General features: G+C 32.5%; 6 protein-coding genes across 8 annotated transcripts; 3 read left to right on the forward strand and 3 right to left on the reverse strand.

The window, feature by feature from the left end:
- Positions 1-1,632: 1,632 nt before the first annotated feature.
- Npc2a (Niemann-Pick type C-2a) lies at positions 1,633-13,949 on the forward strand. Its single transcript, XM_014239092.3, has 4 exons — positions 1,633-1,869; positions 6,969-7,082; positions 12,494-12,669; positions 13,717-13,949. The coding sequence occupies exons 1-4, from the start codon at positions 1,788-1,790 to the stop codon at positions 13,798-13,800; spliced, it is 456 nt and encodes a 151-aa protein (XP_014094567.2). The 5' UTR covers positions 1,633-1,787; the 3' UTR covers positions 13,801-13,949.
- Positions 13,950-15,526: 1,577 nt separating this feature from the next.
- LOC106620564 (uncharacterized) lies at positions 15,527-19,091 on the reverse strand. Of its 3 annotated transcripts, XM_036357738.2 has the most exons (4): positions 18,749-19,091; positions 18,574-18,687; positions 17,539-18,344; positions 15,527-17,466 (listed from the first exon to the last, which is right to left on the reverse strand). In XM_036357738.2, exons 2-4 carry the CDS (start codon positions 18,598-18,600, stop codon positions 17,025-17,027), a joined length of 1,275 nt encoding a protein of 424 aa, XP_036213631.2. In that variant the 5' UTR covers positions 18,601-18,687; positions 18,749-19,091; the 3' UTR covers positions 15,527-17,024. The 3 variants fall into 3 exon arrangements, with proteins under 3 accessions (XP_036213631.2, XP_014094566.2, XP_036213632.2); XM_014239091.3 differs by lacking the exon at positions 18,574-18,687 and having other exon boundaries at positions 18,892-19,090; XM_036357739.2 differs by lacking the exon at positions 18,574-18,687 and having other exon boundaries at positions 18,749-19,090.
- Positions 19,092-19,385: 294 nt separating this feature from the next.
- Positions 19,386-21,736, forward strand: LOC106620572 (CXXC-type zinc finger protein 1). The gene is made up of 4 exons (XM_014239106.3): positions 19,386-19,502; positions 19,563-19,684; positions 19,750-20,428; positions 20,513-21,736. The coding sequence occupies exons 1-4, from the start codon at positions 19,398-19,400 to the stop codon at positions 21,296-21,298; spliced, it is 1,692 nt and encodes a 563-aa protein (XP_014094581.2). The 5' UTR covers positions 19,386-19,397; the 3' UTR covers positions 21,299-21,736.
- LOC106620575 (adenylate kinase 2) lies at positions 21,685-23,009 on the reverse strand. Its single transcript, XM_014239110.3, has 5 exons — positions 22,827-23,009; positions 22,638-22,767; positions 22,451-22,564; positions 22,045-22,385; positions 21,685-21,928 (listed from the first exon to the last, which is right to left on the reverse strand). Exons 1-5 carry the CDS (start codon positions 22,920-22,922, stop codon positions 21,770-21,772), a joined length of 840 nt encoding a protein of 279 aa, XP_014094585.2. The 5' UTR covers positions 22,923-23,009; the 3' UTR covers positions 21,685-21,769.
- A 143-nt stretch (positions 23,010-23,152) lies between these two features.
- Positions 23,153-24,514, forward strand: LOC106620574 (beta-lactamase-like protein 2 homolog). The gene is made up of 5 exons (XM_014239109.3): positions 23,153-23,391; positions 23,477-23,643; positions 23,712-23,921; positions 23,975-24,084; positions 24,136-24,514. The coding sequence occupies exons 1-5, from the start codon at positions 23,273-23,275 to the stop codon at positions 24,403-24,405; spliced, it is 876 nt and encodes a 291-aa protein (XP_014094584.2). The 5' UTR covers positions 23,153-23,272; the 3' UTR covers positions 24,406-24,514.
- On the reverse strand, positions 24,424-25,948 carry mRpL3 (mitochondrial ribosomal protein L3). Its single transcript, XM_014239107.3, has 4 exons — positions 25,806-25,948; positions 25,625-25,721; positions 25,025-25,563; positions 24,424-24,960 (listed from the first exon to the last, which is right to left on the reverse strand). The coding sequence occupies exons 1-4, from the start codon at positions 25,841-25,843 to the stop codon at positions 24,522-24,524; spliced, it is 1,113 nt and encodes a 370-aa protein (XP_014094582.2). The 5' UTR covers positions 25,844-25,948; the 3' UTR covers positions 24,424-24,521.
- Between the last annotated feature and the right edge of the window lie 208 nt (positions 25,949-26,156).

Genomic DNA, 26,156 nt, shown 5'->3' on the forward strand with positions numbered 1-26,156 from the left:
CTAAAGCCTAGAAAAATTTGTCTGACTCGTCTCGCACTTAGTAAAAAAAACTATAACAATTGTAGTAAAGAAAATTGAATAAAGACACCGCTTGCTTACATTTATATTATGCAATGAACAACAAAATGTAAGCAGCAAACAGCAGTCACTGTCTTAGTTACCCTTCTGCTGTTTTGCGTATTTACAAAGAAAATATTGTAGCATATTTTATTAAATTAAAGAATACTCAGAAGACGATAGGTAAGACAAGCTTTAGCTAATGTCAATAGTACCCCCGAGAAATAGAACATGCGCCTACGTAACTTGGCATATTCACTTAACTGATCCAATTGAGTTGTCATAAATAATAACAAGCATGTAAATATGTATAGATATATTCATATGTAAGTGTACCCAGCAGCTAAAACTGGTAGTGGTTAAAGTGGTATAAATGCACTATTTGATTATGATATTCTTTAGTGAATTATACCAGTTGTTTATTCGATTCATCAACTTCGAAGTTTTGGCAAATCGAAGAGAGCCTCTATTGCGTTCAAATTATGACAATCTTTGTAGTTTGTATCAGTTGTCAGTTTGATTTGCCACCCTTTAATTTTGGATAAATCGAAGATAGTCTTTATTTGTATGTGATTATGTCAGTATTTGTGATTTATACTAGTTTTTGTTTGAATCACGACTCTTTAGTTATTTGTGAATTGAAGAAAGACTTTATTTAGATTTAATTATGCCAGTTTAAATTTTAGGAAATTGAAGACAACATAAATCCCGTGTAGATTATACCAGTAGAGTAGGTTATACCGGAGTTTATACCAGTTGCTTGTACGATTCAATACTTGCGATTTACACCAGGTATTTTTTTCATTCGATAAGACATGTTTTTGCAAATTCTATTACGATTTGGTTATGCCAGTTTTTAAAACTTGTACCAGTTTTTTGTTCGATTCGCTACTTTCTAGGTTTTGACAAATAGAAGGAAACGTTATACCAGTTTTTTTTTTGTTTGAAACAAAACTCTTACAGTTTTGGAAAATCAGATAAATTTGGTAATGGATTATGCCAGTATTTGTGATTTCTACCAGCTTTATCATTATCAGTTCATTATCTGCCTCTCTTAGTTCAGCAGTGCTCTGTCTTGAAATAGCATTTCCGGCAGCTCTCGCTTTATTCATAAATGCTGCTGGTAGACGCTTAAAGTAATATGAGTTACCACTCCTCTCTAAAATCCTGGCTACGTCACTTAATTAACTATACAGAAGCCTTAAAGCTTAAAAGAAGATAAATACTAGTTTGGTACCAGTTCCAAAGGTTTAAATTCTGCGCTAGTAATGGTACAATCATATTTACAAAACGCTGCAACTGGGCTGCTCTACATTACATATGTATGTATATGGAATTTATGTACATCTGTATGTACAAATTTCTATATGAAAATACATATTTACTAGTAGTTATGTACATAAACAATCCAACAAACAATGACACTATAGTGGCACTATCGCACGAAAAGTCAATTGCAAAGACCCGCCGCCATATCGCTCGAGCTTTATCATTTCTGTTACTCATTGCCGACGATTGCTGCTTGTTCTTGCCTTGGCTGACGAGCCTGCTGCTAATATTTGCATTTTCATACAACAAAATTCAGTAGATATTTAGCGGCGCTAATGAACGGTTCATCTTTGACGATAATTAAACAAAAATAAAAGTGAAACTATAACAAAAAATATTAAAAAACGAAAGTTTTGCTCTTAATTATAAAACAAAAGCAAAAATTAATCAAAAAAATCATAATGCAGCAGAATTTTGTATTTTTACTCTTCGCCATCACAGTTTGTTCGAGCGTCGTTTATGGACTACAATTCACTGATTGCGGTAAATACGTAGATAACTGTGTTATTTTTAAGTCAATTAATTAGCAGAAATATAAAATGTAAAAATTAGTTTATAAAAGCATTAAATAATTGTATTTTAAATATTTTCAAAACATGTGAAACATAATATTATATATGAAATAAATTCTGCAAAATTAGTATTAAAGTTAATTTTGTAAACTCTATTGCAAATAATATGAATATAAATGAATACCGTTACACTATTTTTTACGTGCGATACCGTGCATTAAGAATGCTTTTTTTCTGCATAAAAGCATTATATACACTGGAGAACAAAAACATAAAATAATTCTCAAATATCAATAAACTTTATATTGCACAAAATTACATTAGAATTGAGCGTGCCCTAATACTGCACACCAATTTTTTTGTTTTTGAAGTTTCGAATAAAAATTAAAAAATTTTTTTTTATGTTTTTCCAAACAAAAACTTGAAATTCATTTTGTTCTAAATATAAAATAAGTTTTTTTGAAATTTTATTCTAATTTTGTTTACAAACAAGAGCTTGAAATTTGAAATCATTTTGCTTAAAATTAAAATTTCAAATGAAATTTATTGAAATTTGATAATTTGCTTCACAAACAAGAACTTGAAATTTGAAATCATATTGGTTTAAATTTTAAATAAAATTTTAAAAAAAATTTTTTTAGAAACAATTTTAAGTAAAAAATTAAAAAAAAATTTTGTTAGTAACAATTTTAAATAAAAAATTAAAAATTTTTTTTTTAGAAACAAAAAATTTAAAGTTTCAGCACCATTTTTTGTACTTTGTTAAATTATACTAAATAAGGCTTGTGTACAGTTGAAAAATTTTAATTATACGCTTTTCGATTTAGCATGAATATATATGTATATTTTCTTATAAAAATAAAATCATAAATCATATAGTAATAAATAAATAAACTTAAAATAAAATAGTACGTTGTTTTCCGATCAGATGTATTTATATTTTTCAACTTGTAGCATTTTTATTATTTTCGTACAAAAATTAATTATAACTTATGCATAATAATAACGAAATGTTCTAAAAAAAAGTGTACCCGACATTTTGGCCAAGAGTGTATATGGTTTTCAATTGGTAGCGTTTACATTATTTTCATAGAAAAATTACAAATTTCCATTACAAAAATTAAAACCAAAAAACGTTGAGAACAAAATCGTACCTATTATTTTGGCCAGCAGTGTTTACGGTTTTCGACGTAGCACGAACTATGATTTTATACAAAAATTAATTTATATCAATACTATTATATTAGTTATATTAATGGTAGATCTTAAAAAAAACGTACCTATTTTTCTGGCCAAGAGTGTTTATGATTGCATAATTTAATAATGGTGATAAAAAATATATAAAAAAAAGGGATATAATTAAAAACAAAAAAAAATTAATAAAACAAAAAAAAATTAATAAAGCCAAATTAAAAAAATTAATAATTCCCCGTTTATATATACGATAAAAAAATTATAAAAAAAACAAATATTTTTATTTCTTCGTTCCATTTTTCATAATTTTTTTATGCAATAATAATATCTATATCCTCTTTTCATTTGTATTTGATAATACCTTTCACTGGCGTTAAATGTGTCATGCAGTTTTCTTTCACAAGTTTGCTGATAAGAAGACAGATGTCATGAATTGAGACACAATTTATACCTTTGTCTTGAATACGACTTTTGTTTCGAAAATACCTAATAGGTAAATGATAAACAAGACACATATATAGAAAAATGCCTGACAAGAACTTTAATCCGTCAGTTTGTATGGCAGCTATATGCTATAGGAGTTCGATATCGGCAAATGAGTAAAATTTCACATCGATAACTCAGAAACTGAAGACCTAGTTCGCGTATATACAATACAAACAGACGGGCATGGATAAATCGACGCAGCTCGTCACGCTGAAATTATAATTTATATATATATTCTGCTGGGTCTCCTCCTGTTTCTTTCTGGGGGTTACAAATTTCGTGGCAAACTTAACATATCCTGTCCAGGATATAATAACTCAGTTTTTTCATACAAAGAGAACATTAGCACTTCAAAGTTTCGCATGGTTGCCAGACTAATCACATATAAAAAAATTTGTGATTATATTTATTCTCTTTTCTTTAATTATAACAAATTAGAGGTCAAAATTACCATTCGGGTGAATTTTTACAATTTACTTGTAGTTCGCAGAATTTAAAAAGTTTTTTCTACAATTTAAGATTTGATTTCTTAAATTTAAGATTTAATCGAAGGCGACAAATAAAGTTTTACGAAATTATAAGTTTTTATAGTTTTTGAGGCACATTTGTAAACAAGTTCGAAATTTTTTTATTGTTGTTGTAAGTAATTTTACATGGTGGTCCGTGCATAATAAAGATAGTCTTATGGCAACATATCGTAAAAGGGCGCAAACTTTTGGAACTTTTTTAGAAAAGAAATGCAATAACAATTAAGATTTAATTGACTATTAAAATTCTATCTACATTTAAAATGAATTATATATACATATATATGTACAAATACACATAAATGTTTTTTAACACTTGTTTTGTACTCACCACCGTTCAAGGAAATAATAACTTAACTGAGCAATTATTGAAAATGTAAGTTCTGAGCCCGTAACGGCAGTTTACACTACATACATACGTAAAGAAGTAGAATTGTTTGGGTTTTAAAAATGTCATTTATTGCATACATACATACATACATACATACATATATTTTATTAGTTATACAGTTATATTGAAAAAACAATACATAATTTTCGAAAGTAATAAATTTTTAATATATTAAATATTTTTTTGTTTTCATCCGGCAAAATTTGTCGCAAAATTGTAGATATGCAGATATTTGTTGGATTACTAATCCTTTAATAAATTTTTTTCCTACAAAAATTTCAATTATCAAATTTTTGTTGTTGCCATAAGAAAGTCGAATTTATTCCAATACTGCGGTGTTTAAAATACAAAAACAAATATATACATTTACTTGTATTTACATACAGAAAAATAAATAATGTGGAATTTCATGCCAGCCTATACTAAATCATCATATTTTACCGTTAAAATAAAAAGTAAAATTTCTTTTTAATTGTACTTATGAATAAGTCGATAAATGTGCGCGAAAAAGAAATCAGCGATGCGGCATACAAAATATACTAACTCATTGTTATTTTTATTTTTAACGAAAAAGGAATATACTCTTCGAGAAAACCAAAAAATATTACCTCTCTACACGGACTCTAAGATCCGACGGCTTTGCCTCTGTATCCTGTTTCGCATCGCGTTATTGTTGTAGAAGACTTCCAAAATAATTTGGAGAATGCTGCAGAGTTGGTCGTGTATATAAATCCGTGTTGATTCCGGTTACGTAGACCCGACTGTCGGCGGGAGTGTGGAGTTTATACTCAGATGCCTCTGCCACAAGCTGACAGTGGTTTGTGTACTCAGTGTATTTATGGTTCCGCAATTTTGTTGATTACCAAGAAAATAGTATAAACCTTCTGGTGGCTGTTTTTCGAGCTAAGTAGTTCATCATCTCATTGCCCTTTATATTTCTATGCGCAAGAACCCATATGAGATGTATACATTTGCGAGCTGATAGGTGGTGGATTCTTTCCAAGCACTCAAGGACCATTAAAGATTAAATCTCACAGAACTAGACTACAGGTATATACTAGTCCTGTACAGAAGGTATTAGTGAGTTGTCTTCGAGCCGTCCTTGCACTACTAGAGTAGGTTTTTACAGAGTTCATTTTGCTGCCCAGTATGAACTTTTAATTTACAAATGTTTGCTTGGCAGCAACAGAGGACCAATTTGTTTATTTTCTCACTATCATCCTCCCCGTGCGAAATCCGAAGTGATCTTTATAGTAACCGTTGGCTTTCGGGACCCAGGCTAAAATACATTTCAGAGTACATTTTTGCCGTGAAAAAAACTTCTCATAAAATCCAGCAGCCGTGTGGAGGGGACTTAAACTTGAAAAAACTTTCACTTGTCGGATAAAGAAAAAGTAACAGAGCTTAGATATTAGGAGCTTTCATATTCCTATCTATATATATATATATATATATAATACCGAATTTTTGTAACAGAATTTTGTAAACTACTATATTCATGTCAATTTTCCCACTTTTGTTTTGCACATGCAAAAGAGCGTAAATTTGTTCATCATCAGATAGCTCAATCTGCACGCCTTTTATTCAATTTGTTGCGAATGCAAATAATTTTTCGAATTTCATTACATGAATGAATTCTCTCGCGCTTTGTCACATTTCTACGCCTTTCATGCGATAATTTTCATTCATAAACGTGTCGTTCGTTCTAAATGGATTTAATTAAATTAAATTAGGTTATACATATGTATGAGACTCGCAGAAATATAATATATGAGAAGGCTGGTACAGTATTGCCCAGTTAAGCGTGTGTGTAAAATATTATTAAAATATATCTCTCTGAAGTTGACTCTCCAACGTTCAGTTGTCCATTTCGTGACGACTGATACGGTAAACAACTTTTAGTGAGGTTATGACAGCTATGGTGGTACGAAAATATACTTCTTTTAGTTTTAATTTAATTGTCTGAATTTGGATGATATAAGGTTTAAGCAGCCTCAAGTGATATCACGTTATAAAAACACAAAAGAAACGTTCCCACGACAGTCGGTCCAAGTAAGTGGAAGAAATGTATAACCCGACAAGAATGGTGAACTGTGCAGTCCAAATTATTAGCGTAATTTTTCGATCACTTCAACAACAACTTCAAAAGTTCATGTGAAATTTTAGATAGATTTTGTTTTTGCCTATATCTAGGTATGATACGGAAACCGAATAATTGTTAGTCTAAGTTATTTGGTTCTAGTTTTTTTATACTTATCTTGTTTCAAGTTAAACTCGGCGTTTTTAGACAAACTTATAAACATAGAATGCCGCCTGACAAAACTTCAAGTGTCTAAAGCCAGTCATATAAATAGCAACCTGCATATGATTAATTTTTTATCATTACACCCTAATTTAATTAATAATATACATTATTTTCTGATGCTAATATATATATATAGTATACAAAATAATATTTTTTCTTCATTTCAGGTTCAAAAACTGGCAGTTTCACCAAAGTCATCATATCGGACTGTGATACCACCAAAAATGAATGCATACTCAAACGCAATACAACTGCTTCGATCACAATTAATTTCGCGTTAAGTAAGTTGCATTTTTTTTGAAAACTTATCTTATTTGCTTAACTAAAAAAGTTAAAATATTTCTTAAAATAAAAAGTATAAATAATATTTCTTAAATCAAAATATATTTCTTAAATAATTTTTAACCAATAATTATATTACATTGCTCGAAAGTAGCTCTTGTTAGCTACTCTAAGAAATGTTACGGGTACTAAATAGGTATAGTATAGGGTGTTGTGTTTAGAGTTATATAATTTTAGAGAATTAGAGCTATATGTTGTTTTTAGGCTAATAACTGTTGAACCAGCTGTCAAAGTGAATACATGTGCTTGGCATTTATTTTCAAATCACTATGAAAAGGCTTATTACCGCACAATATTTAAAAATCGTAGAAATTTTTATCCAAAACTCACAACAAGCAGTGCAGCAAACTCTCATTTATATTTTCTCCGTCAAATCGTCTTCAGCGCTTCATATATATAATATAAACTTACTGTCTGATGTGATTTTCATAACAAAGGTATTGACAATTTATACTTTTATAAAACTGAAAATAAAGCTAACGGTTCCGTCAATGATGAATACAAATGATTAGTGACTTTTTGGACTAATAGATCAATATCAATCCTCTAAGTGCTTAATGGTTTCAGTAAGATGTCACAAAAAAGCAGCTAAATGCGCAAAATCATCACTTTATTGTTGGAATGAACTTTTGACGCCCGAAAAAGTTATATCAAAAGATATACTTGTATAAATAAAAAAAAGTAAGGAAGGGCTAAGTTCGGATGTAACCGAACATTTTAAACTCTCGCAAAGTCAAATGGTATACTCGTTTGAGATTTCTTTGTTGATTTACCGATATTTTCGGTAGAAGGTCAACTATAGGCACTGGGGTCCACATATTCAGTTCCTAGGGGCTTGAACAGTTTTGGTTAGATTTAGACAATTTTTGGTCACAAGGTGGCATACTTTAAACGTATCATTCACGCAAAGTTTTACCCCGATATAATCATTGTTGTTTGATTTGCATACTGGAAAGTGAAATACTCATGGTATTTATGGGAAATAGGCATGGTTGTAATCCGATTTCGCCCATTTTCGCACTATAACATAAAAATGTGAAAAGAATGTTAAGTACCGAATTTGGTTGAAATCGGTTAAGCAGATCCCACGATATGGGTTTTCACCTAAAAGTGGGCGGTGCCACGCCCACTGACTAATTTTGAGCGCGGTTCCTATAAAGTCATCTCATACCATCCCAGAGATAAAATTTATTGTTTCTGGCGTGTTTAGTGTTTGGTTTATCGGGCTTTTAGTATTTTTTAAGAGTACCGTTATATGGAGAGTGGGCGGGGTTGTCCCCCGATCTCACTCATTTTCACACTGTAGGTAGAGGTGCTAAAAACATTTAGGGGTTTTTGGCATCACTTGATTCCGTAGCCGATCTGCTGCAAGACCTTCGAAAAAATATGTCTGGTGGTTAGGAAGATTTTTCTGCTTAAAATTGTTTGAAATATATAATTAACGCCCCAGTTATTTCTGAAGAAGACGTCCTTTTTAATTTAAATAAGTTAAAATCTTTTAGTTATGGCCCAGACATGATACCCTCATGCTTCCTAAAAAATAGTGCCAAATATATTTACTTGCCTTTGACAAGGATATTTAATTCCTCTCTTAAACACGGTATATTTCCTTCAATATGGAAACAGTCATTTATAATCCCTTTGCATAAAAGTGGATTTAGATCCAACATTGAAAACTATAGAGGTATCGCAAAACTATCAGTTATACTTTTTGAAGCTATCATCACTGACCATATAACCTTTTCGATTTCTCCTTTCTAATTTCCTCATCTCAGCATGGATTTCGTAAAGGGAACTCGACTATATCAAACTTACTTGAATTTGTAAACCATGTATCATTGGGTTTTAGGGAACATAAGCATACGGATGTTATATACACAGACTTTAGCAAAGCTTTCGATAAAGTAAATATCTCGATTCTCATACATAAACTTGATCTGCTGGGCTTTCAGCCAAGATTCCTTCAATGGGTATCTTCCTATCTTTATAATAGAACACAACGAGTGATATTTGAGGATACACCTTCAGATACAATTAATGTTTCTTCTGGTGTTCCGCAAGGTAGTCATCTTGGCCCGATTCTGTTCCTGTTGTTTATTAACGATATCTCTTCAGTAATAGAATTCTCAAAAATTTTATTATACGCTGACGATGTAAAGCTTTTTAAATCATACACTTCAACTGAGGAAAGGTGTCTGTTGCAAACAGACTTAAACAATTTGGTTGCATGGTGTGATAGAAATGATTTGCCATTGAATCTCAATAAATGTAAGACGATGTGCTTTTCCCGTAGATCTGTGCACCCCTCTTCTTACGTAATAAAACACCATATTCTAGAGCAAGTTTTAAACTATGTTGATTTGGGAGTTAATATGGACCCTAAGCTTAATTTCAGTCTTCATATTGATACCATGGTCTTGAAAGCAAAAGCTGTCCTCAGTTTTGTTAAACGTTGGTCTAAAGAATTTAGAGATCCGTATATTACTAAAACACTTTATACAACTTTGGTTAGACCTATGTGGTATGGAACCCTAGCTACCAAATCCATTTTGACAAGTTAGAGTCGGTTCAAAAACAATTTTTACTTTTCGCCTTAGCGCATTTCCGATGGGATGCTAGGGTAAGTCTACCTCCATACACAAGTCGTTTAAAACTTATTAATCTACCTACACTTTCTAGTCGTAGGGAAATGCTTGGCATAATATTCTTAGTGAAACTTTTGAATGGAACTGTTTGTAGTTCTTTTCTCCTGTCTGAAATTAAATTTAATATCCCGGTTCGCCTTTCGAGGCAGTTTAGACCTTTACTGCTAAAATCCTGTAGATCAAATTTTGAACTAAACGAGCCATTCCGCCGTATATGTCATGATTTTAATTCTCATTCCAGCACATTTGACTTATCTGACTCACTTTTCAAAATTAAAAAGACTTTATTGTTTTCTCTTAATAAATGAAAATGTAACAATTTATTATATTGTAACTTTAGATCTTAGCTGTTGAAATTTTTGTTTCTGTAGCTGAGCAGTTTTAGATCTCAACACTTAAAAAACTCTCTTGCCTTTTCTGACTCGGCTAATTCCGCACGTATGCGGATTGCGCCCCTCGCGTCGGTTGGGCGGGAGGAAGGTAATCGTTGGGTTTATTATTATTATTATAAAAACCAAAAATATTTATCATTACTATAGATGAATATAAATAAAGACCGAAGGTCTAGTCAAAATTTTGGTCTAAATGACGGCTTACCAAAAAAAAATCGTTTTTTTTTGTGAAAAAAGTTTAGACTTCAGAATGGCTTAAAAAATCGAAACTATTATCAAAAATATTATTCTCTCGATTATTACCTGACAAATATATGTGTATCTAAAGATCGTGTGCAAATTTCAAGTCGATGTGTCCAGCCAGTTCGGAGAAATTTTACTCATCGACTCTGAAAAAACATTTCGAGAAAAATACTTTAAAATTTTTGGCCGATTACAACAAGTTACAAAATTCTTACAAATACGCTCATATCTCTGAAACTATTTGCCAGATCAACTTTAAATTTTCGATATATATATATATATGCATGTAATATGTACGGGTTGGTTGGTCTCACCAAGAAATAGCACTACTAGCTCCAAATTTTTTTCTCAAGTTGGTATATCAGTCATTCTGCCAATTAATTCTTTGTTTACGAGGCATTTGAAGTTGACGTGTCGGAGTATTTTTTTAATATGGAAAAAATTGAATATCGCGCAGTGATTAGATTCTTTGTTTCGAAAGGTTTAAAAGCAAAGGAAATTTATGAACAATTGTTAGAAGTGTATAAGGAGTCCTCACCTACAAAACGCACTGTTGAGTTTTGGGCTGGTGAATTTAAACGTGGGCGTACTAGGCTTAAAGAAGATCCATGTGAAGGATGACCAAAAACCGCAGCCACACCAGAAATCGTTGAGCAAATTCATAATATTGTTAGTGAAGAACCAAGTTTGACTAAGCGTGAAAGTGCTAATGCCGTTTTATAACTATGGATGAGACTTGGTTCTATCATCATGATCCTAAATTGAAACAATAATATTTACGACTGAAGCTGGTTGTTCAGCTCCAAAACAGTTGAAGTCACAACGATCAGCAAAGAAGGTTATGCCATTAGTTTTTTTGGACTGCAAAAGGAATTTTGTTGATTGATTATCTTCAGAAAGGTAAAACAATCAACTCTAAATATTATTGCAGCCTTTCGGATCAGCTGGATGAAGAAATGAGTGGCAGCACAGAAATATACTTTTTCATTTGGCTCCCAGCGACTATTACCTCTTCAGAAATCTGAAACAATTCCTTCGTGGAAAGCATTTTTAGTCGAATGAAGAAGCTTTTACAGCCGTAAACGAGTATTTTGCAGAGCTTCCGGAAAGTCATTATGGGGATGACATAAAATTATTGGAGGATCATTGGAATAAGTGTATTGAAGTTAAGGGATATTATATTGATTAAAAAATATATTTCGTACCAAAAACAATAGTTTTTCATTTTGAGCGCAGAAACTTTTTAGCCAACCTGTATATCCGAAACAAAAAATCTATTTTTTTAAAGTATATATAATCTCTTAAGTTAATTGATACCACTTCGCTAAACTGCAATACTTCTTTTCTCAGTATGTCTAATCAATTACATATGATAATAAACAATCAACGATTGATCAGTTGAAAACCGGTACTCGGTGTGTTATTTATGAGTCCGGATTTGCTCAGAAAAATAGTGAAAAATTGAATTGACGGGATGTTAATAGTATGTCCGAAACTCTGTGCAGAAAATAATTGCCATAAAATTTAGGAACTATTACACCGAAATATTGACCATTTTATTATTTACTCGAACCTTCTCTTAAATAACAGTTCCATAACTCCAAAACCACTACCACCACGCGAATTATTTTCTATATATTTATGAGTTGGGAAAAGGGCATTTTTTATAGGTATTTAGAAAATTCTTGAGCTACAAAACTACACATGTAACTATATAAAAGAAAAATGTACATAATACACGAAGGTCAAATTGTACAACTTTCCTTTAAAGATAAGATTTTATGACATAGGAAAACAGTTGAAGCCACCTATGACCTTAACGGTTTTTACATTTAATAAAAAAATTTTAAAATTATTAAATAGACATGTCGTGGCTGTTTTTGCAATACTCGTGCAATTCACTATCGCCAAGGTGCTTCCGTTTAATTTGTAAAATTTCACTGGTAAAGCTTTGTTTTTAATAGACGTCGCTGATAACAGAGGTTTTTAAACTTTTAATAATAATATATAAGCATTATTATTAGTATCGCTTACATCAGTTTTATAAAATTTTTCTTAATTTATTTACAGATGAGATTGCATCGAAAATTACAACGGTGGTGCATGGCAAGGTGATGGGCGTCGAGATGCCGTTCCATTTGCAGAATCCCGATGCTTGCGTCGATAGCGGGCTTAAATGTCCGCTTGAGAAGGACGAAACATATGAATATAAAGCCACTTTGCCGGTGTTAAAGGCTTATCCCAAGGTTTGTAAAAATACATATGCATACATATATATATGGGGTGTGTTTTAGTGTTAGTTTAGTTAAACAAAAGACTGAAAAGTTAATGAGATGACCAATAATTTGGCATTATTAATTCATAAACTTTATATCATTCTTGCTTGAATGGGACCTCGTGCCTATGGTCACCGCAACTACGTCTTACAAAGATCATACATTAACACGACGAATAATGATTTTCGGGTCGCTAGCCATAGAGTACTGATTTGGCAAACCTCCCAAAAAGTAGTACTCGTACAATCACTTGGAAAAATATTAGACCCAATTCCTGATAGGGTTTAACAACCAAAAGCTCATTGGTATACATTAGGGTTTCACGAGTTCTATGACTAGTTGTCACCATCTAAGACTTAGAGAATTGATATTGACCCAAACAGTGACATATCATTTGACAGTAGCACTTTCCATCGACTGCAAAGTTGGCTTCTTCTTCAGTTTTATAAAATTGTGAACAATAATGTCTTCAGCATGATAGAAATAAATTTCTCCTAGTTGCTAGAGAGCCTGTAGAAGCTCTTCAATATTTTTCGAGCTCCACATACGGCAATTTTGTTATTTACGTAACCGTTTAGCCGGATAAGCCGGTAAGGCACATACCAATAAAGATGATTTAACGGTAAACATTTTCATGCGAGTTTTGGAAACAAATTTTCACGCTTTTCAAATATTGTTGTCGTTTCAAGGTAATTTGTCGAACATAAATGTCAAACACATATGTTTACTTTGACTGCTAATCCAATATCGAAATCTGTAACTCATAAAGGCACCCTAACAATAAAAGTCAAAAGCTAAATGCGAATAAATGTATAAGTATATAAAAAATAGAATTTAATTATGAAAAAAATCATCCGTTCTAGTTGCCTTGCAACTTTTTACATCTTAATTTTGTAGTATATTTTTTTAGCGTCAGATTTATTATTTTTATGAAAACTCATTTTTTTTATGAATATTTATAAATATATATTAATTTCCTAATTTTCTTTTGAATAATTTTCTCCATTTAATTTACAGGTACATGTACTTGTTAAATGGGAATTGCAGGACCAGAACAACGAGGACATCATTTGTGTGCAAATTCCGGCTAAAATACAATAAATAGATACTCGTATAGCTAAAATATAGTTAAATATGAAAAAAACAAAAACATGTCCAGTATGTTAAGCAACTGTTCATTTGACAAGTTGGAAATCGAAATAAATAAATAAAACATTTATATATACATATGTACAAATATATTTTAAAAATTATGTGTTATTGAAAGGAATAGTAAAATATAAATATTTATGAAACTTACCTGCTAGGACGCTGGTACTACCAAAACTCTTTTTATACCCAAAACGGGTATATTACGTTTGCCACGAAGTTTATAACGCCCTATAAAATATATATGTATGTATCTAAATGATCAGCGTGACCAGTCCTTCAGTTTCTGCGATATCGATCTGAGATTTCGCGCATGTTGTTTTCTCCCCAAAAAGTTGCGCATTTGTCGGAATCGCCGATATCAGACTTGTATAGCATATAGCTGTCATACAAACTGAACGATCGACATCAAGTGCTTGCAAATCATCACGAAATTTGACATGGAATATTATCTAAGGCAATAACACAATCTCCGAAGAAATTTTAATTTTTCACTTTTAGTTTGAGTTCTTTAAAAGCTTGTTTTTTATTTTTTTTAACTATATTTATTTTAGTTGTACGTTGTTGCGCTGTACCAATAGGTTCGAAGCTATTTCTTTACCGTTCCCTTGACAGTCGGGTCTAAGTAACCGAAACGGACCCGGATTTTCATCCGGCCAAGAACTGTCAACAACAAGACATTTCTTTTTGCTCTCCTCCCACCTTCATTAAATACTTTCAGAGCTGGACAAGCTATCAACGTGTCGCTACAGTTTTTTGAGTTTATGAACTGTCTATTTGTCAATGTGAAAACCTTCGCTAAGAACCGGCTTCTACGCCAAGAGGTGAGATTACTATAGTGTTTCTGTTTGTTTTGTTCGTCCATATACTATACCATCTGATCTTGACCTGGACTGCCGAAAAACTACACTCTCTCATATTTTAATACAAATCTATATTATCACCTTTAAAACGATTAATCCAATTTTCTATACACTTGTTCAAAGCCTCGGCTTTGATGGCCTTCGATGCCTTCATCGTTTTTTGTTGTTGTTTTTTTTCGGTTTGTGCTCATTTTGAGAGCGCCAGCTGTCACACACACTAATTCACATATGGAGATTAAACTTCACACGAACGTAAAAAAATTTTATCGATTCGGTTTGCGACCGTTTATATGGACCAATCCGGATCATATTTGATCAGTTGGTAGTTAACAATTTAATACACAGCTCTGAACAGCATTCGCTGACTATGGTACTTTTGCCTTAAATTTGAAAAATAGGTGTGCATTCCGTGACGTAGAACAGACTGTCGTCTTTACCGACACTTTCAACCCACGACCACTGATTAAACACCAGCTATATTAATAAGTCTTCTGGCATTTACATAAGTTTTATAAGCATTGATGATTTGTGTCGGCAAATGCAGATGTTGATATGCTATATACCATATGTATACAGATTTATTTATAAATTTATTTTATCTTCTAATAGAAATATTGTAAATTTACATATATACAAACGTACAAAATACTTGGCAATTCTATTTGGAATATAAATGTAAATATTTATTGTAAATTTCTTATTTTTGTTGTATTTACTGAGTTACTTTTATAAATTACCGTTAAATAATAGCGTCATACTTATTGTTTGACTTACATATGTGTGTATAGTTCTTTAAATAAATTATTTAAGACAAATTTTTTTTAAAAATTACTAAATAAATTAATTTACTTTGTTAATTATAATTAACGGAAAATTTAAGCAATTTAAACGAATTTCGAGCACTTCTTTTACGAAGCAATTCACATATTGTACTTATTTATAATATACATGTCCTATATAGAGTCAGACAGTCAGTCCTTGGTCGGATATAAGTTGTAGAATTGGTAATGTTATAAAAAGGGTTATATTTTTGTTGTAAAACTAAAAACAAGTTTTATACGCTTGCGGTACACTCATAAACTTTTTCGCCTTGCTTTAAATATATTGTCAATTAGCATTTTAGTATTGCATAAAATTTAATAAAGCCAAATGCAGCCTAGAAGTATGTAAAATAATCTAATAAAAATTTATTTTTAAAAAAATTTGACTTTTATTTAGTATTTTTGAATTGTAAATTTTTCGCAAAAACTAAATTTTTTTGGGAAGCCGCCATTTGTCAAAAATCAAAATTTTGACTAGTCTTTAGATCATTCATCATTTATTGCAAAAAAAATTTCTTTGTTTTGTGGTTTTTGAGATAATTTTAAGCATAAAAACCTTTCTCACATCCAGATACCCTTTTTCCGAGGTCCTCCTGGAGATCGGCTCCGGAGTCAAGGGAATGTAAAATTTTTCCAAAAAAAATTATACCGATTATGAAGGTACATAAAATTCTGTAAATGTACATTATTAACAGTATTTTATTATTAAAGAAAATGCCTCTTCAAAAAAATATTCACGAAATACCATTTTTTGTGACTTTCAAGTGGATATAACACCTTAAATTAACTAAAAGAAAATATTACCGCTCCCACAGCGTCGGATCTTAGTAAGCAGAATGAACCCGGATTTTTATCCGGCTAAGGACTGTCAACTCGGCACAATTCCTCGAAATTACTTCAGGAATGTTTTTTGTCGCTACAACAACAACAACATTACCATCTACGAGTGAGCATTTTTTCTTAAGAAAGCACTTTAATTTCAAAGGCTAATGAGAGATGCTACATTTTTTTGAAAACTCTTTCTACTTGAAAAGAGTTTAGTAAAAAAAAGCATTCATTATTCAATTTAAAAAAATTAAAATTTTAGGTTATACATTTCAGTTTCACTTAGTCCGCAGTGCGATCACGTAAATGGCAGTTGAATATAAAAGAACTTTTTCCGTTATATCGAATTGTGGTTTATATACTTTACTACTGATAAAACCACATATGCTCGTATTAGATTTACTTTTTGTTGTATAAGTATGTAAATAAACTATTTGTGTAAATTGAGAATGTTTAATTTACCAGATTAAGTTTTTATGTGTGAAAAGATTTAAATTGTTTACTTAGTCAAAAATATATTTTGCATATAAATGTAGAAAAGGACTGACTTTATCATTAATTAAAAAATAGTTATACATACTTAAATATCTAAAGTGTATATTTATATACAAAATTACTAACCTAAGAGCTTCACCGTCGTCGGCATGGAAAAAATTACTCAGTTCACTTACTCCATAGCATAATCATCGCTACTGTAAATTGCTGATGATGAAGCATTTTGTTCATGTTGGCGGTAAACATGTGATTGTTGCACCGGTGTTTCATGCAATTGATTGTGCTGTCTTTGTTGCCTAAATGCGTTTACCGTTTTCAAATTCCTTTCCGCAATTGTTGTTGTTGTTGCATTAAAATTTTTTAAAGGATTTAATGAATTGAAAAAGTCTTGTGTTGTATTGCTAGCAGAGAAACTACCATCATACATGCAAGTTTCCTCATCATCGCCCTTCTTACGTTTCAGTATCGCCGAGTACATTTCACGTGAACAACTCTGACCGCGTGATTGTGCACGCTGAACCTGTAATATTGGTTCATATTCGTACAATTGTGTCATATAAAAGCGATCCAGATCAGCTTTTTCATAGTGCTCTTTTAGGCGCGAAAATGCCTTGCTACAACGATAAATTGATTAATTTATGCATTATGTTAATTATGAACAAAGATGTTTGTACCTTAAGACTTACCTAAAATTTATATTATGCTTGTACATCAGATATGCCACTATTATCGTTAGACACTTTTGTTCACTGCCATTACAGTCAATCACCAGGATAGTGCCACCCGCTAGTAAGGCTTTATTAATAAATTTAACAGCGCGATAACAATTCGGCAACACAGTGGTTAAATAGGATTTTTCGCCAAAATTCAAATCAATCGCTTCAAATTCTTTCCCAAATTTGAGTGACGGAGTAGCTGGATGACTGAAGTATTCATATGTATCAAACGCATCCACAGTGACATTTTCTGTGGATAATTTAAATATCGGTGAAGGATAATATAATTCCTGTATATGCTTGTCTATGATTATGATATGTGTAAAGCCATGTGAACGTAAATTTTCCTCATTCCAGGCGATGAAGTTCTTTGTTAAATATATGCCTGGCATTACACTCTCCACGGCCAAATCGTGCGAAGTAAAAACGGTAGCGGACGTTGTCACCTTTTGGTGCTGCTGCGAAGAGTTCTGTAGCAGCGTTTGCGGTACTTCTTCTAGTCTGTTTAATGCAGCACAATTTTGTTGTTTGTGTGAGGGTAATTGTGGTTGTAGAGGTGGTATATTATGCTGGATTCGCTGCAAAAATTGTTGCTGCGCCTGTAGAGGTGAACTATGACTTTGTTGCTGTTGTCGTATTTCTAAAGTCATATTACTGTTTTGACGTTGGCAATATATGTGATCTTCTGCTTGTAGACCTGTGTTTGTGGGATTAGAGGTCATCCCGTCATAGAGGTTATGTTTAACCACATTCATTATAGAACTTCCGGGTAGCTTCTGTAACAAAAAAGAAAACTATTAAAAAATATTTGTGCATGGGTGTAAAACTCTTTGGATCTAAATATATATTTCCAATTATTATTTTTTGATTAATTTTCTTTTATTGTAGATGTTGCGAATAAATAATCCAGTAATGATGATATTAATCCGTTATATTCAAAGATAATATTTTACCCGAATATATCACAACTCCAATAAAAGTGTCATGCAATACCGAAACTATTACCTGGCGACGCGGTAATTCAGCAGCCATTCATTATAACCAGTCAATTAACACATCAAAAAAAGTGTATGCCACATTTTCGCGCGTTATGCAAATTACTTTTTGTTATTTAGACAACTTATAGAATATATATATATATATATATATTATTAAATATAAAAAGTTAAAGCTTACTAACCAAGTTTTTACAGATTCCTTGAAATAAAATTTATTTTAGTGTAATTCGTTTGCAGCTAACTTTTCACGCGGTAAAATCGGCGGCAAATGTGCGCAAACACATAATTTTGTAGGGTTGACGTCCACTTTGTTGTTGTTATTTACCTTCAATTTCACTAGTTATTAAAACATATTGTTTGCCATGCTTATATTAATTTTTTATTATCTAATAATGTGCTTCCTTATTATTTCTTTTGCTTATTTAGCTTTCTTATGTAATAAAAAATTAATAGTATTATGCTTTGAAACTATTTTACAAAACTTTCACACAATTAATAAAATCTTACACGCACAAATCAGCACAAATATTAAGTGGAATATGTGGAATGAAAAATATATGTAAGAGTTAACTCTTAGCAGAGTTGCACTCTGTGGTGTGCTGTACAATAATGTACTTTCTTGATGTTATGGTATGATTTTATATTTTCCGATATAAAATATTTTATTTGTTATATTTCTTCCGTAACATTCTATAAAAAATTTAGTTTTCTTTCACTTATTAATAGATCGTCAATTACTGATCACTTAATTGAAATTGTTTAAATTCATTAATAAGTTTTAATATTTGTAAATCTGACATAAATACATATGGTAGAATTTGTTTTCGGTACATGTGGCAAGCCTATCACTTAAACATTTGTTTTCCTAAATACTTTCCCTTGATATTTAGTTGGCATTCAGGAAAAATGGCTGATAAGCGAAAATATAAAAAATCGGTAAGCAAGTGCTCAATATTTTACGAATTTATGAATTAACTATTATTGATTCTTATGCAGAAAGAGGAGATAGCACGTGAGTTCGACTTACCAGAAAGAAAGTCTAAAATCGCAACTATAATGAAGCAGGATGGTCAAGCATATTGCATTTGCAGATCTTCTGATTGTTCCCGCTTCATGATGTAAGCTAAAATTTCTAAAAAACATTTACATTAATGTATATTAATCAATACATGTTATAATTTAGCGGTTGTGATGGTTGTGAAGAGTGGTATCACGGTGACTGCATCAATATCACTGAAAAAGAGGCTAAACATATAAGGCACTATTACTGCCAGCGTTGCAAAGAAGAAGATCCTAGTTTACAAACTGTGTTTCGAGTTGTACCAATAGAAAAGACTGCAGCGCCAAGTGGCGCTACTAGCATTACGGACGCTGATAAACGTAAAAAGGCAAAGGAACAAATAAACGTACGTGAGGTCAATATTGGCGCGGCAACTTTGGGGGGAAGTAAACAGTCACAAAATCGCTGTGGTAATTGTGAAGGTTGTCGCGCTCCAAACTGTGGAATATGCGAATCATGTCGTATACGTGTGGGTGGGCACAAGCCACGTTGTGAAATGCGTGTGTGTCAAGCTCCGCCAACATCAGCAACACAACAGCAGCAATTGCAACCACCAACTCAACAGAAAAATGCAGTACCAATGCCCATACAAGCGCCCACTCGTCATAAACGCAAGGAAAAACAGCCAAAAGAACGATCACGGAAACGGAAACGCTCACTAAGTCCGGAAGTATTTATGAATCCAGATTTAGAGGGTGTGCGACAATGTTATGGACCTCGTTGTAGAAACAATGCAAGACCACAATCAAAGTACTGCAGTGATATATGTGGTATTAACTTGGCGACCAATCGTATTTTCCAAGTATTTATCAAAGCCACAAATCTCATATATCATATATCATATATATAGCTTTGTCAGTTTAATTTATGCATTTATTTTGTTCAGGTTCTGCCGCAACGTGTGCAAGAATGGAATCTATCCAACTGTCGGGCTGAAGAAGAAAACAAAAAGCAACTTGATCAGATACGATCTAAACAGGCGGTAGTTCGTTTCGCTTTAGCCGAACTCGACAAGCGACACATGGAGCTAGATATGATTGTTGAGCGTGCTAAGCATAGTACGCTAGATACAAATCGTACACAAGACAATAATGACATCGAAGATGAGCAATCGATGTATTGCATTACCTGCGGTCACGAAATACACTCGCGCACCGCCATCAAACATATGGAGAAATGTTTTAATAAATATGAATCGCAAGCATCATTCGGTAGCATTTTTAAGACGCGCATCGAAGGCAATTCAATGTTCTGTGACTTTTATAATCCTGCTAGTAAAACGTACTGTAAACGTTTGCGCGTGCTTTGTCCAGAACACTGTAAGGATCCGAAAATTAGTGAGACTGATGTATGCGGTTGTCCGCTGGTGGCAAACGTTTTCAAGCCAACAGGCGAATTTTGTCGCGCACCTAAAAAGAGCTGCTTCAAGCACTACGTTTGGGAAAAGATACGTCGCGCCGAAATCGATTTAGAACGAGTGCGTCAGTGGCTGAAAATGGATGAACTTTTGGAACAAGAACGTCACATACGACATCTTATGGCTTCACGCGCTGGCGTTTTAGGCCTCATGCTACACTCAACTTATAATCACGATGTAATGGAGGAACTCTGTAGGCAACAATATTTTAGTAATACTGGTTCGACAACGGGAGACGTGGCCACTCATAGTTAAGCTTATTTGTATGAAAAAAAAGAGAAAAACTGGTAGCAAAATTATTATGCAAAGCTATTGTAATTTTATAACAATAAGAAAAAGCACAGTTAGCCAAACATAAGCTAATTGTTTGTTTTCAGATATAAAATTGGCTTTAAGCACAGTACGGATGACAAACGCTTATGCTAATTTCACGTGTTGCATGTCCATAAAATAAGTTAATTTTCTAAAAAAAAAAATAATTTTTTTTTTTAAATTTTTAATATTTCTATCAAATAAGTTTTTTCTTGGCAACGTGCATGCTTAGCAAAATGAAGTACTGATTTAATGTTTTAATATATTATTTCAAGTCTATAAAATATATGTACATATGTATATGCTTTTTAAAAAAGTTGGCTACGATCTAGACTAAGTAAAAGCAATTAAATAACTGCCATTTATAATTCTACTTGAAAATTTAGCTTTTTTGTTTATAAATATTTTTTTTTGTTACATTTTATAACCCATTACATAAGGCAAACGCTCCATTTGTGTCCATAAGTTTGTACGCACAGCTTCAAAACAAGGTGTGGAATCAATATATATGGTCTCATGGCGACGTTGGAGGTAGTCATTAATTGCTGTTTCGTTTTGTAAGAAATAAGCCATCTATTTGATTACATTATGGACGGATTAAAATTTAAATAAACTGCATATTGGTAAGTTTTTATAACTTTTAGAACACATACAAATGTATATTTGTATTATATAAGCTACTGTTTTACCTCATGTTCAATGTGTTCGCACGAATTTTGCGGGCATCCCAAATCTGGCTTAGAAACTAAACGTCGCATCGCCATTATTTCCGGACATTGTAAATATATAACTTTGTTGGGTGGTATTTTGTAGGTTTCAAACATCTCGGTGAATTCCTCCACATTTCGTGGATAATTAATCAACACCCAACCTTGTCGTAGGGCATCCATTTGTAATAAGCGCTGCTGTAAAACCTTCGATACCGCAGACGATTTTTCCCTAGCCACATTGTGTAAGAATGCTTTATGTAACTTTTGTGCGACTTCATCGTTTCGAAAGAAAGTTGTATAAATCAAGCTTTCTGCGTCAACTAAATTTTAGGTATGCGTATTAATATATGTGTGTATGTATATAGAAAGTGATTGTAAATATTACTATAAACTAAATTAAAACGTTTTGCTATCGCCAATGCTTGAGTTTTTCGACCTGAGCCACTGCGTCCAAATATAACTATACGATGGTGAAAATGTCGCGGCAGTTGATAGTAATCTTTAGAGGAACAAAAAAATATTGTAGTATTTCAGCACATTGAAAAATCTTGTAAAGGTCCCTTCCGTCTTACCAATTTTCCTGGATGTATAGCTTGCTTTTAAACACTTATGATAAAACTCATCCGCAATGCGCCGAATATTGGTAGCGATCCAGTTTTGTGGGTTAGTGGGGCGAATCAAGCCAATTTCAACCATTAAACGCTGTAAATATGATATAGAATGTTAGGGTATTCCAAATATTGGCTTTTTAGTTTTCTGACCGTTATAATTTCAATAATTTTATGTTTTTCAAAATACACCATCAGTTCAGCGGAATATTCAGCTAATGCTAATTTATTTATAGTAGTAGTAGACATTTTGTATTTAAATAGTTAAAATCTAATTGCGAGGAAAAAATTAAGGTAAATCAATTAGACTCGGAAGAAAGCCAAAAAATATTTCAAAATATGATTGTCAATTATTTTTTTTTTTTTTGGAAAGCAATTATATCCGTAAGAAAATGGGGTGTAGCAGAGGAAAACATTTTCATTCACCGACTCTTGTAATTTTTTGTAACCCTGTGCTAAAATATATCTGTGATTGGCAATCATTAGCGAACATTTATTTTTGTTTACATTGTAGTTTTCACAGTCCTGATAAGAATTTATCACCGATTTATACTGAAGTAAATTAGATACATAGTTAGAAAGTTGGAAATATACTTAAAATGGCATTAATACCACCCGTTACACGTCTCACTTCATCAATTATACGCATATTAGGTTGCAATCCCGGTCCAATGACCTTGCAAGGTACCAACACATATTTATTGGGTACAGGCAAAAGGTAAAAGATAGGTCAAAGTTTATTTTTTAAAAGAATACTAGTCATATGTATATACATACATTTGTATATCTTCCCTCTTTTTAAGACGCATTTTGATAGATACTGGTGATGTGGACGTGCCGGAGTATATCAAACATTTAACATCTGTTTTAAAGCAGGAGAAGGCAGCATTAAGTACAATAATACTCACCCACTGGCATCATGATCATGTAGGAGGCGTGAAAGATGTGCTAAAGACATGCGCTGCAAGTGGTTCGTTTTAAGCTTATATTCGGCGTGTTTTAAATTTATTCGTTTAATAATATTTCAAATACATTTAGATTGCTTGGTTTATAAATTCCCACGTACCGACGCATTAGATGTGTGTCCAGAGATCCCAGCAAATATTAAGCTGCATCCGTTGCAGGATGAACAAGAACTAAGTGTAGAGGGTGCGAAAGTGAAAATAATACATACGCCGGGGCATACAACAGATCATGTAATTTTGACCATGGAAGATGGTATATTGTTTAGTGGCGACTGTATTTTGGGTTTGGGTTTGTATTCTCAAGCTTGTCAGATTTTACATTTTGTACTTTTTTAGGTGAAGGTACCGCAGTATTCGAAGAATTATATGACTACATGAAAAGTTTGCACAAAATATTGAGCATAAAACCTGAAGTCATATACCCTGCACATGGCAATATAATTAAAGTAAAATGCTGATTTTAAAAATTACATATTTATAAAATTGTGTTTTTATAGGAACCAGTTGACAAAATCAAATACTACATTAATCATAGAAATCAGCGCGAAGTGCAAGTACTGGATTTCTTTGGTCGAAATCCTAATAAACCCTTACAAGCTATAGACGTAGTACGAGATGTATACAAAGAGACACCGGAACAATTGTGGCCGGCTGCTGCATACAATGTTGGACATCACCTTGAGAAGTTACAACGTGAAGGAAAACTTAAGTTAATATCAAATAATGACGAGAAATATTACGAATTACAAAAGAGCAGTGCATTATAATGCAATAATGGCGAAATGTTTCCATTTAGAAAAAAATTGTATATTTACATATGTATATATTAGCATTGGTACGTTTTTTAATAAAATTACAACAATTTCTATAACAAGATTTAATTTCAATTTGTTTCTGGTTGGAAAGTTATAGTATCATCTTTGAAACTATGTACGTCTTCATACCATATATCATCTGAAGGTCCAGTTATCGCTTCTAGTTCTTCTTCAAAAGTAGTGGGGAAAGGTGGTGCTGTTTTATGTTTTCGCAGTGGTAAAATTGTATCATAAATATATACAAGTCCATTGGTAGATCCTGGAATAGCGCTGCCTTGTACCCACATCACATTGTATTTGGTGTTGATGCGCCAGATACGTAATCCTTTCGCTATACGCCAGCGGTTACCCATATGACCAGGCATTTTTGTGCCTGGCCATACACGACCTTTCTCACCACCACCACCTATATTACCAGGTCGACGATGTGTTTTTGTTACACCATGAGATGCAGGCATACCTTTAAATCCATGACGTTTTACTACTCCTTGGAAGCCATGATCGACACTAAAGGAAAATATTATAAAGAAAATTAGTCTATTATTTGATTTGGCTTTTCTTAAACGCTTACGTTTTGCCTCGTACATCAACAAAATCACCCGCTCTAAAGTGAGCAACATTTAATGGTGTGCCAGCTGGTATTGCTGCTTCTGGAGAAATAATGAATCTCGCTAGGTTACGTTTAGGCATAACGCCAGAATCACGAAATAGCCCGCAATACTCTTTCGTTAATGTGGAGGGATCTACTGACTCGGCACCCACCAGCAAGCAACCATATTTATTTAGATTGGCAACATTAGGCTTTTGCGCGGGCTTGTATTCATGAGGAGGTATATAGCGGATTACATGATTGTCAACAATCTGTAACAATGTGGTACGTATACGTTCTCCATTTTTCAACCAAAGTGGATACTGCCCAATTTTACGTGCAATAAGGCCACAACGACGTGCTTTTTCATGCCAAGGCTGTCGCTCGAATTGTTCTGTTTTTATTAAAGCCGATTGGTCGTATGAAGGTATACCTTTAATAATTGCCGGAGGACCATATTTGTCTTTTATTACTTCTTTGACGAAAGCTTTGTTTTCTGTTGTCACCGTTGTATCGCGAGCCTTGTGGTAAATTAAATTAGTATTTGTCAGCTACATTGAACTTTTCATATCTTTTACGTACCAATCTTTCTTTGCGTACAAACCAGTAGGGATTTCTCAAACGAGGTCGGTTTAAATGTCCTTTCTCCCGTACTTGTGTAACCACGACTGGACTTAGACTAGTGAGTGTAGTTAAAATTTGAGGTTAGTTAGGACATTACATTTTTAATTAACGATTACTATCTATTTACATTTAAACTTACCGCAATTTGTTAAGATCAATAATAAGTGTGCGAAGCATTTTTTTTAATAAATAAATTTTTCTTTCCACTAAGTTTCAATTCAATAACACTGTTTTCTTTTTGTGCCATATGAGCGAGCCGCAGTATAACTAGTCCTTGCCACACTTAGTTAAAAATAAAAAAAATGCAATCACTATAATATGCTTTTATATGTACTATTACCTCAATTTAGATCAATTTATATTTTGTAATAATGTTTGGAAAGGATATTTTTTAGGAAAAGAGTTTTTTTTTATAGATATATTCCTTGTTCTAATATTAGTAATAATTTTTTCCTCATCACTGAACGTACGGATGCGCATTGTTTTTGTT

The sequence above is a fragment of the Bactrocera oleae genome, chromosome 5, assembly GCF_042242935.1.
Source record: "Bactrocera oleae isolate idBacOlea1 chromosome 5, idBacOlea1, whole genome shotgun sequence".
Taxonomy (NCBI): domain Eukaryota; kingdom Metazoa; phylum Arthropoda; class Insecta; order Diptera; family Tephritidae; genus Bactrocera; species Bactrocera oleae.